At 37.3% G+C, this 12,897-nt stretch overlaps 1 protein-coding gene across 1 annotated transcript in view; it reads right to left on the minus strand.

The window, feature by feature from the left end:
- The window catches only part of SLIT3 (slit guidance ligand 3), a 195,073-nt gene that overhangs the window by 119,571 nt on the left and 62,605 nt on the right, over positions 1-12,897 (minus strand). Inside the window, exons 8-10 of the mRNA XM_033141837.1 lie at positions 10,019-10,090; positions 7,061-7,132; positions 750-893 (exon numbers count right to left, since the gene is read on the minus strand). Coding sequence (XP_032997728.1) covers positions 750-893; positions 7,061-7,132; positions 10,019-10,090 — 288 coding nt within the window. The remainder of the gene's footprint in view (positions 1-749; positions 894-7,060; positions 7,133-10,018; positions 10,091-12,897) is intronic.

A 12,897-nucleotide genomic window follows, 5' to 3' on the forward strand; every position in this document is an offset into this window, starting at 1 on the left:
AGCAGCAACACAGGGTAGCTGAGCTATCTACCTGCCAGGTATAGTAGAACCTGGAAAAAGGCAAGGCCCAACAGGAGAGCCAGCCGTGACATGTCAGCAGCAGCAGCAAAGTCAATACTATGGAGAAGTCTCTACTGTCACTAGCAATGCATATAAGGGTCATTGTGAACAGCAAACATTCTCTCTCGTGCTGTGTTGCAATGAAAAGTACTAAGTGAGTTGTATGACTTAATTCTGACTGTGTCAAAATTCTAATTCTTGCTGCTGCCACTTGCAGCTATATCTATTCTCATGTTTTCTTATTATCTTGAATCAATAAGGAAGGCAAAATATAATATTTTTACCTCTTTTTAAAAAATGTAAAATTTTGGAAAATTAAATGTTTTAAAATACTGCCAATTTCCCCCTTCCAGCCTTTTTCTGTACCTTTCATTCTCTTTTCTATCTGCTCTGTGCATAACACTTTTCTTCCATCTTTTTGTCTGTTTCTTTATTTCTCAACCTCTCAACACTTCAACTGCCCATACAGGATCACAAGATCATGCATGTCCTCCATATCTGAAAATATTGAGCGTTTAGGATGGATGGTTTCAATGTATCTATGTGTAGTTGCTTGTTTGTTTGTTTGTTTGTTTGCGTTTGTAAATCACTTTGGGTTGCCTTGGGAAAGATAAAGTGACTAACCAATTTAATCAACAACAACAACAACAACAACAACAACAACAACAACAACATTCTTGGATACTCACAGAGTCTGAATTGTTTGGAGAGGAACAAAAAGTCCTTTGCTGATAGTCTGGAGCTTATTATCATAGAGAGACAGCAAATTGAGATTATGCAAATCTTGAAAGGTGTTTACTCTTAGGCAGTTGATCTTATTGGCATTTAGAAGCCTGTAAACAAAACAAAAAATAGTTTTAAAATACAAATCTTCTTGAGGACTAAACAAAGCTTTTCTGAGCAAGCAATAGAAAAGAATGGTATTGGAAGTGATGCACTGTGGTATATAGGTTTCTCAGGTTACCTCAGCTGCAGTCAAAACAGAATACTTGTAAATAGTAGCATATAAAGCATCCCTTAAAAACAAATAAACAACAAACAAACAAACAAACAAGAAACCATTCTGTCTTGCAAGGAGTTGTGTATTAACAAGTTTAACATGCTACATTAAGTTTCTTAATGGGGCAGGCACATACCACGATATTTCATTTAACCTGCTGGAGTTGTCGAGTTATTTCATAGAACTGAGACTATCCCTTTGAGGGCCTTTCCACACATCACTTATAATAGTATAGTTGCTGTTTAATCTGACGTTTTAAAAAGTGAATTTCAAGCTGAATGCCTGCACCTGTTATTAGAGAGTGAGAGCTTTTTTGTTCTGTTGCATGTTAATTGTGTGTAATACGCAAACTGAGAAAGATTTTGTGGCTGTGGTAACACCCCTTATGTAGCCTTGTGTTCTTTGAAGCAATAAATGTCAGAGTTATGAGCTTGCACAGAGGGAATATACCGGTAATGCCCAGTGTTCTGGAATTCTAAACTTATGGAAGTATAACAGATTAGAAGAGGTTAGAAGAGAGAAACTACTTCTGTTTGTCTAAGCTACAGCTTATTCCTGAACTTCCATCACTACCTGCCATATCTGAATACAATAGCTCACAAGGTAAGTGCTATGAAGCAGTTGTTTCCAAAAGAATGCCTATCAACCACCACTTGCCACTTATTGATATTAAAAGAATTATGTATAATTAATATTCTCATAACTGATGTAGTAACATGAATACAATTTCAAGTGTTTAAAGAATAACCTGAGCTTCCAAAACAGAATGATAGAAAATAATTGGTTTGAAGAAGAAAAGAAAGACATTACTGTAGCATTTGCCCTCACCAACATTTTAATTTTCTGATCAGAGAAGACAAGCAAGCGAACTATCAGAGAATAACTAGAAGTACAACCTCACAGCCTTACTCAAGAGAATACAGGTTTCTGTCATTATCAGATAAGCTAGAAATCATTTTAAGTACAGTACACTAATAACCAGAAAGAATTGTAAAAAGAAACTTACACAAAGAGACCCCTCTTTTCTCTTGCCTGCATTTTTTTTACCATAGCATCATTAACAATTCTTATAAAATTAACACAAACAACAAAAATTGATAAAACTAAATGGGGAAAAGTGCAGTAGCAGAATTCAAACTACTACGGTGTAGAATATAGGTACTGTGGGACTGGAGAAATCCAGATTCTAACCAGATTCTAATCCAGTCACTATTTCTCAGTCTATTCTTCTAATTCACAGGGCTGTTGTGTCCCTCTGTGGTGTCAATTTATTTAAATATTTTATACTTGTTTACAAAGGTAATATTAGTACTGGAGTCTTGTATATCAGACTATTTTTTTAAATAATGGCTGTCATACTATTTGTATATCACAGGTGTTAACAGCAGTTGAGAGTCTACCCACCACTAAGTGCTACAGACGTTGCTAGCAGTAATTACAGCTTCTGTAGAGCACTGGGAAGTGTTTATATATTATTCAGGTACTAGCAATTACATATATAACAAGTCACCTTGAATATGAAGGCAGAAAAAGTTCTACCTAAGGAGCTATGTTAGTTCATGGAAATAAATTGTTTGACTCTGATATACCAATAATATTTTGGAAGGACTGCTGGTGTTATATTACTAGGCATTGCGAGGAAGTATTCACAGTGAATATGTTTCTCACTGTTGGTCTATTATAAATGGTAATCTTATTACTGTGTGTCATGCAAAGCTAAATTCTCCATATGTTCTCCTCTGATGTATCAGCTCCCACACTGATCCATAGAACCCCAAGCCTGCCATAACAAGTGGAGACACTGGGGATAAAAAGTTGCCTCTGTCGCTTATGTCAGTGAGAGAGTCTACTCAGGCGATGCCACTCATGGGAGCAAGATATGAATCTAATTCCACTGCATTTTAATGGAGTTTAAAAAAATAATAAATAAAAGAAACATGTCAATCAGGTTTTGTAAATAAATTGCAGTGCCAAAGAGGAAAGACCTTTAAAGAATAGTAAAAAGAAATTACTTCTTCACACACTGCATAGTTAAACTACCACAAGATGTTGCAATGAGCATTTCCAGTATTGGAAACAGTGAGTCTCTGAATGCTGGTTTCTGGGGAACGTGAGTGGGGAGAATGCTTTTACACTCATGTACTGATTGTGTGCTTCCTGTAGGCATTGTGAGAACAGGATGCTAGACTAGGTGGTTTTTTGGTCAGGTACAGAGGTGCTTTTCCTATGTTATTAAGATGGTAGTGTCATGGACTGGCTGGACACAGTCCAGAGGGAGAAGCCTGGGAAGAGTAGCTGCCAGAAGCTGAAGAGGTAACAGGGTTTAGTGAGCAGGGAGAGCCTGTGGCAGAGAGAAGACCAGAATCCAAGGTGGAAGCAGGAGAGGAGGGAGCTCAAGAGGCAGAGATGAGTCAGGCTGGTGAAGAAGCCAGGGTACCTCCCCCTCCTGCTGTGCCAAGTTCCCCTCCCCCTTGATGCCCCAGGACCAGATAAGGTATAAAAAGGGATGAGCAGAGAAAAGTGCATCTGTGTTGTCTCATATTGTTTCAGGGCTAGAGTTAGATGCAGGTCAGCATAAAAGTAATAAGTCACTGATGCCAGTCAACTATTTATTCAAGTAAACTAAAGAACAGCTCTGGCCTAGTGGTCTCAGCAACCCTGCCTGATAGTTCCTGCCCTGATGACACAGTTGTGAGGACTGAAGGTCTCTGTTTTCCCACCCCTGTCTAAGGCTCCTGCTCTCCAGTGTTATTCCCATGCAGTCTCAAGCTGCATCTGTGCACAACTAATCTCTGTTCTGCTCTTTCATTTTTCTGTGTGTTTCTGGAGACCAGCAGGGAAAGAAGCTGGTCACAGCAGGAGGGAGAGACTCCCTTGATTCTTCAGCAGCTCCTTTGCAGCCTCTACTTCAGCCTCAAAGTCTGGACTGCACTCTGCCACAGACTCTTCCTGCTCACTAAACCCTGTTGCTCTTCCAGCTTCCGACACCTCCTCTCCCAGTCTTCTCTCTCTGACCACTCACCATCATCCCACCACCAATCCCCTGACTCTGAGACTTCTTCCCCTGGGGGTTTAGCTGCGGTTTCCCAGCTGGTGCCTCTCATCACTCCTCTGCATCCAATCAGTCCATGACAGGACTGGGCCATGACAGGAAGGACCCAGGATGCTGGAGATTTAGGCAGCTGTGGGAAAGAGGGGACCTTCAGTCTCCACAACTGCCTCATCGGGGCAAGATCTACTGAGAGAGTTGTTGTGTTAATTAGACCTGGCACTGCTGAGCAGACTTACTCTGTGTGATTTATTTCTGACACCCATTCCTGACAGGTACCTATTAATTCTTTCACACTATAGATACTAAAAACTGACAGTTCCCTACCCATCACAGGGTTATCTAAATGATGCTAGGAAAGCCCAGCACAGTGAGGCAGTGTCACACTGCCACCCTGCTGGCAGCGGTGCTGCTCTCACATACAAGGATGGTGTGGGGATGAGCAGGGTGACAAAGAGACTGGAGCTCCATGGGTGCACTGGAACAGCCATGCTCCCACTAGTGCACCCAGCCTATCTGCCCCACAGTAAGGAGCAGCAGCACTATCAGAAGGGCAAAAGCATGGCACCATCCCACCACACTGGCTGCTCCTGAATCATGTTTACCACAAATACAAATTCAACAGTCCACAACTGGGTTTATTTTTTAAGAATACTTAATAGTTTAGAAGACAAATTCCAGACAGAGTATTAGCAATGTTTTTCATTGTAGTTTTTCATGGAATAAATAATAGTGTCTTGAAATTCAATAAAAAATAAGATGTATAGTCCTTTATAGAAACCTAGCAGGATATAAGAAAAACTGAATTCCAATACTGAAACAAAATAGAAAATTCTTTCCAGTAGCACCTTAGAGACCAACTGAGTTTGTTCTTGGTATGAACTTTCGTGTACAAGAAGTGTGCATGCACACGAAAGCTCATACCAAGAACAAACTCAGTTGGTCTCTAAGGTGCTACTGGAAAGAATTTTCTATTTTGTTTCGACTATGGCAGACCAACACGGCTACCCACCTGTAACTGTTCCAGTACTGAATCGCACATCCTTTTCTTTCCTGGTACAAACCTTACTTGAAAGAGCCTTCACCTTCTCTTAACAATTACTACTTTCATATGCTACAAAGCTTGTGATAAACCTCAGAAATTATACTGCCTACTTGGATCTCTCATTAGACTTTTCTTACCCTTTTGTCTCCAGGCTAATAAGAAAAAAAATCTAATCTACAGCCTTCTAAACGCTAAATTAGATCTAATGAGAGGGCACTTTCCCAACTGTTCAACAGCAGGTTTCAAACCAATGCAAGCTTTTTATGGCTCAGACATCCAGGGATGATGACAACACATTAAAGACAGTTTAAAAGTCAGATTCAAATTATTTAAATAACTTGAATATATATAGTTACAGGTAGGTAGCCGTGTTGGTCTGCCATAGTCAAAACAAAATAAAAAATAAAACAATTCCTTCCAGTAGCACCTTAGAGACCAACTAAGTTTGTTCTTGGTCTCTAAGGTGCTACTGGAAGGAATTGTTTTTTTATTTTGTCTTATATATATTCACAACATGAAAACATTCAAATCCCACTCCAAGAAGAAAGTTTTTGTAATTGCTATTACTGTATTAGGCTGGTATGATCAGATTAGGCTGGAGAAGTCTCCCCACCCCATTTTTAGTTCTTACAGTAAAGTAAGAAACACATTACAAAATAGAACAGAGTTGAAATAACATCCTCATCTTTTGCAATCAGAAGCATGTCACATTTCTTATAAAAGACTCTGTCCTCTCCTTTTCTACTGAACACACACGTTGAGCCTGAAGCGTCTGACCAGTTGACAACAACCATTTGGCCACTAATGCTGAACTATGTAGAAGACTCTTCTGGCATTTCAGAACCTAACCAGTTTAGTATATAACTATATTTATATCTATGTCCTTAGAGCAGCTCTCTTCAAGTAAAACAGCATGGTGAAGTTAGTATAATTTATATTTACCTTTATATCCTGCCAGAATAGTTTGTGAGTTTATGAATCATATTTGCACTAGGCTCCGCAGTGGGAATGTCAGCATTTATGACTTATCCGTTCACCATATTTGAAAAAAAAAAGTTGCTGCAAAGAATTAACAATATATACCTTGTCTACACATTAATCAAATTAGATGGGATACCTAATGATATAATTTTTGTATATTTTTATAAGTTACTTCTGCTATATATATATATTTATTTTATTTTATCAAAAAAACCCTATATCTCACTACCTCCTAGCACCACTCAGTCTCATTATAACAATTTATAAAATTGCCATTTCATAAAAATAGAAATGAAATGCTTTGTCCCAAAAGAGAATTTCAAGCTAGGACTTCAAGAGGACTTCAAGCTAGACATAAATTACTAATAAACTAAGACTACTTTGGTTTAACCCACAGCGGGTGGTGCTGTGGGTTAAACTACAGAGCCTAGGGCTTGCTGATCAGAAGGTCGGTGGTTCGAATCCCCACAATGGGGTGAGCTCCCATTGCTCGGTCCCAGCTCCTGCCCACCTACTAGCAGTTCGAAAGCACATCAAAGTGCAAGTAGATAAATAGGTACCGCTCTGGCAGGAAGGTAAACGGCATTTCCGTGTGCTGCTCTGGTTCGCCAGAAGTGGCTTTGTCATGCTGGCCACATGACCTGGAAGCTGTACGCCGGCTCTCTCGGCCACTAACAAGAGATGAGTGCCGCAAACCTAGAGTCAGACACGACTGGACCTAATGGTCAGGGGTCCTTTTACCTTTACCTTTTCTTTGCCATTTGAAATTCTGCTAGCTTCACATACCAGTCTTACCACATAGGAATAATGGGCTTCAATTAATTTTCAGTGCACAAAGTAACCAGCCTGCTTCTGCTAGCTGAAATTAGAGCAATAAATATCTACAAAGTTTTATAACAACAAAAGAAGTAAGGATAATACTCACAGCAATTGTAGAGACACGAGCCCATCAAAAAGACCCTTGGGAATCTCTGTGATCTTATTTCCATAGAGCACTCTGAAAAATACGAAGAGGCAAATTAAATAGTACAAAGGTGCACTACTTACAATGAATCTTACGTTTAGCCACATTAATTTTTCTATCATTCTCCTCTTTATCAAGAGTTATATGACTTAAATTTCTAGCTATCAATAAAATAAGACTTGTAGGTAAATTAAATGTTTGGAAAAACTTTTGAAAATTGAATAAAGTATTGTTACCTGCTTTATTTATGTCATAAAACATTTTCAAGATCGTGTTTGCTCTGCATCAATTTTTGGTTTATCATTTAGGCTTAGTGGGGTGGTTAAATGGGAATGAAAGTTTCATTTATGTATCTTAGCCTCTCTAGCCTATAAACATATATGAGAAAATAAAGTGATATCAATTTTTGAAAAGTTGAACAAATAAAAAATAAAAAAACTGTTTTGGGATCTAAAGTATCATCAATTGCTTAGGGATATTGATGAATAAGGAAAGAGGATATTACCTCCAAGACTAAAGTGAATGCACAGGCAATCTTCCCATATACAAACCAAAATTGGAGACAACTTTTCATATTTGTATTATAAGGCAGCAGCAACTTACTTCACTTACAATCAATGCAATCCTATGTATGTTCTATCATAAATAAATCACATTATGGTAGATGATGCTTACTCCCAAATAAACGTGTGGTATTGAAGAGCAAATAAGAATGTTACTGGAAAAAAGATTTGGGATTTGAAATCCAGGAAAGCAAGAAAAGAAATTGGAGACCTGCTGAAGAAATGTTTGCATTAGGACCTCAGAGCCTGTCCTGTTGAGATGACAATTCCTAAAGAAGACAGCTCTCTGCTCTATTATATTTAGCACTGCACATGCCCATCACCAAACAATTGGCTGTCAACACAGCTGAGTGTCACAACCCAGAAGCAAAAAGACCACTCACACCATTGTGTGATTTTCAAAATGGATTTTTGTGTATCTCATAGCGTTTTTCATTGTGCACTGGGGGCAGTAAGAGAAAGTATATGGTGGTTGCTTCACAAATGTTCCTCTTTCTTTCTTTCTTTTTGTTTTGCTGGATATCGATGCCCAAAGTTTTGCTCCATCAGCATTTTCTAGTACATTTTGGCTCATTATTCAGGAGTAATTTTAAACATTTTATTTAAGTGTTAGATTAGCAGAATCTAAAATAATCTATTTAGCTTTCAAAAAGGATCTGAAATATGTTACAAGTTCCAGAAAGAAATGCTAATAGTAGTAGTAAAAGCTTAAGAGGCATGCATAGGCTTATGCTAAGAAAAGGTTGCAGGAATGTTAGCTAACTGCTCTGGATATTAGATACATAAAGGAACAAACATTATGTTTCTAGCATGATTGAAGAAATCCTAGCCAAATAATTCAAGGTAAAAATGATTACTGCAATGCTCTATCATCATAATCATTCAACAACATCTTCCTTCATCTCTGGCATCCCCACAAAAATGATAACACATCCTCACTCATTAGGTGATAATGTAGATGTGAATGACATGCCAAAGGCTAACCACCATGATGCATTTGGATCCAAGCTAATCTATCTTTTAAAAATGGGTTGAATCAGAAGGGAAAACAATTTAACATCTTATACATATCTGAAATAAATTCTCTTGTCACCCCAAATCTGAGAACTGGTTTGACACATCATGTGAAATGTCTCCAGACAGTCTGGAAAAGGCCTTCTATGCTCTGGGACAGCCAAATTAAATGTGCAGAAAGCCTACTGGCACCCAGAAGTCTTAGACACAGTGTGCAAAAGATTGAGAGACTTTGGAGACAGTGATATATCATTTCAGTGAAACAGCTGTAACATATCCTGAGCTATAAATATAATGAAAGAAAGAAGACGCTGATGCTCATTTCCAATCCAATACTAATTCACTAAAGACCCCGCTGAATTAAATGAAAATTATTTTAGTTTTGTTGCCACATTAAGGGCTAAGAGAGAATTCACATAACGCAAGTCTCTTTAGCCCCTACTCTTGATCAACATTTGAAAAAAGCAAGCTAATCCTACATATTTCTTAACTCAAAGATAAAGAAACTCATTATAACAGGGCTTGTTCAAGAAGCAGCATAGATTAGTACATAATTTTTAATGGTCAGTGTGCTATCACAGAAAAAACCCTGTCCTGGAAATTTCAATATTACAATCAATTACTGCTATTCAAACCATGGAATTGAGAACAAAGCAGATTTTAGAGAACTGTTCAGTGTTGGATCATTAGACACATTTAGCAGTTGTAGTGAACAAGCTTCAAACTTGCCTATCAGATTAATAAACACAGTTCTGCACCATCATTCACAATTTTGTGATAGGCGGGTGTCTGGTTACAACTGACAGTGATCAGGACACCATGTATCATAAATTAAAACAAGACATACAATAGTAAATAACAGGACAAGGAACCGTTTAAATGTAACTAAATAATGGAATAATCTTGGCTTGAATCCAAAGATCCTACTGTGCAACTCACATGGCAAAGTTTTCTCCTTCCAAGTCTGCAACTCTGGTTGCAGAAAAGCTGCTCCAGAAGGCTGATCCTCTGGCAACAAGTTTCAAGGAATATAGATTAACTGTTGTTACTATCAACACTGCTTTTGACACTAAGTAAAAGAAATATACAAAGAGTATACTGGGTTTTTTTAGAGGCCTAAATATCTAACCTTCATAGGGTATTCATCTATAAAAGGAATCTACAAATTGCATAAACAATGGCACCTTCAAGTCTGTCTGATCAATTTCCAATTTAAGAAAGATTAGGTTCTTCTCACAAGGTGACAATTGCACTGGGAAAAGGAAAGCATCACCAACCAATACTTGATCTATTTATATTTAAGACTCTCCAAATCTCCTATCCAAGGTTATCCTCTACTTACAGCGAGGTGAGTGATTTCAAGCCCTGAAAAGCATCTGATGCAATATCCGATATTTGATTCTTGCTGATATCACTGTAAGGATACACAAGGGAAGAAGACAACGTACTCATGAAAACACAATTTACCAATGCGCCCTAAGCTTTTAAAAATGATTTATCTTTAGATAACAGCAGAACACAGTCCTGCTCCACTTCAAGTTCTTAATCCTGTGGAAAGAGAGATGTGAATTCACCAAACACATAGTGACTATGGTACAATGAACTTCATTTAAGGGTGGCATCACTTCTATCTTAATCATAGCTCATACAACTATACTGACCTTCATATACGGTCGTATATTTTCTATACGAGCAATACATGGCTGAACTAAAAAAATCTAGCAGTGGTTAAGAGGATAACAAGAACTCTATATCTCGTAAATTCTCTGTTGCATATTTATAAACACGACACATATTTTTTTCTAAGAAGGTTATAAAACACAAGGAAACCTGCCTAAATTATTACACTGAAATGCCATTTATATTTCTATAAACCTATTATATAAATGCAAACACTGAATAAATCTGCAATCCTACACACACTAACCTGGGAGTATGTCTGTTTGAACTCAGTGGGGCTTACCTCTGGGTGCACACACATAGGATTGCATAGCATGAAAACCCATTTATAGGTAGGCAGAAAAAGGGAAGGAACTCTCTAAGTTTCCAAGCTCCCTTATCTCATATTTGAACTCACAAAATAAACATAAATAAAAGAAACAAATAGTATGGTAAAGCTGTATGTGTTGCACTGTGAAAAGCCAATTCTCTCTCCCTGATACTGGGAGGTTGGGCCTTAACTTACAGGAGTGCTGGAAGCTATAGGGTGGATAGTTATGCATTGCTAACAAAGAGAAAATCTGCATCAACACAAAAGTATACAAGTTTGCATAACATTTACATAAGGGGTATATAGATACAAATTTAGAACTAATTATTATATTTTAAACAGAAATACAATACATCGCAGCATAGTGAGGAAGACACCAGTTGACTTGTGTAATTCAGTCTACTGACCAATTGCTGCTAACTGTTAGTAGACAACTTCAATGCTCCTGTTCTCTTTTTAAATGAATATTTATTTTTAAACCAGACTTAAACTGGACAACCCTCAAACAGAGAATTGTCACCTGACAACCCTTCCAAAGAGAGGACTGTCCTTAAAGTAGGACACATGGCCAACCTAGTAGAGTCCCTGTAATAAACAGATCATCCCTCATTATAATTACATTTCTGCTACCACATTCACTGTTCCTTAATAAGGATTGATCATCAATCCCTTTCTCCTTCTTGTGAGCTTAAAAGACTCCCTCTTTAAAGTCACTTCAGTGGCTAAATAATTTTACACAGAGTGTTGGTAACTGGCATTCAAATTTGCACTAATAGCTTAGAATTATTACAGAACAGAAGAAATTTATTTAGACCCATACAAGTTTTAAAATAAAAATCTTGTTTGGGGATTTAATGAGAATACCACCTTTTGTAACTTTGATTTTCAATTTTACCACTGTAACACACACACACTTTTTATTCTCTTTGAGATAGGCTCCCTACATATTTGCAACAATTTGAAAGGTTGCATTTATTCTCAGACAACCTTTGAAATCTCTTTTCAAAATAAGCAATCTCCACAACCTATAATTATACTGTCTATTGAGTAGCATATGAGCAGGCCTGATTTTTTGACATACACCTGGTACCACATAATTTTGTGGCTTTTAAACCATTATAAAAGTGCAGCAGCAAAGCATACTATACTATTAACACAGACCCCAGTGTCTGTGACAGTCTGAAATCTGCACCTACAACAACCTCAATATTTTATACTTTGGTTTACAGATTTTAAATTATTAAAACATTTTTTATCTATTTTAAGATACAGATTAGCCTTTTCCTGAAATATTTCATGAAAATTCTGTTCTGTAATGTTCATATGGAATTGATTTCTAATAATATATTGCGATTCTGAGAATACAAGAAATGAGGAATAGTTATGTTTGTTTTGCTGTGCTTGTTTTATCACTTCTGTCATCCTTCTAAAAGGGTTAACTTGGAAGAGAATGCAACAAATTCCACTGAAGATTCTCTTGGCAGTAATAGAATTTCTTAGATGCTGGGTGTGTGTATCAGTCATAGAATATGAGGTACCATATGCAGGCTTATTTATAAACAGTAGGGTTTCTTTGAAGTATAATGCTGCAAAGTAGCCCGAGATTGGAAATTTCAGAAAAGGACTATGCAAACTGAAGCTTTTGAATTAGCCAGCATCTACATATCTTTTTCTACAAGTGCAGCACAATACTATGGCTATTTTCTAGTAAATAAGCCCCACTATAGTCCACAGGGCTTAAGTCCCAGTAAGTGTGCCCAAGATGGGCTATCTTTCCGACATTAAAAAAGAAAAGAAATCTGGAATCTGTTCCATTCACCATCAAGTATGTATTATTGCTTTCAAACCAAATGAAACATCAGCAGGACTGCTAGTGACTTTCTCTGACATTTTCCTAGTAGATTTTTGAACATAAACTTAGCCATGCTTTGCCTTCTTTTACTACTGACATAAATTTAAAGTAATTGTATTGAAGTTGTTGAGTGTTTCCCAGGCAAACATTGGCACAGATGTATTACAAAAAGAACCCCAACCTTACTATACTTACATGGCGATTAAACCTATTTCCAATCAAACATAAAAAGCACAATATTACTGTACGTATTTGGAAATTGCTCTTACAAGAACTGTCTTTTCAGCTCTAAGACAGTTACTTAAAACTAGTTTGCAAATCAAATAGGAAGAAAAACATAAGCCAGTTTCCTCCAAGAAAATGCATTTCATGATAAGGA

The sequence above is a fragment of the Lacerta agilis genome, chromosome 2 (genome assembly GCF_009819535.1).
Source record: "Lacerta agilis isolate rLacAgi1 chromosome 2, rLacAgi1.pri, whole genome shotgun sequence".
Classification (NCBI taxonomy): Eukaryota; Metazoa; Chordata; class Lepidosauria; order Squamata; family Lacertidae; genus Lacerta; species Lacerta agilis.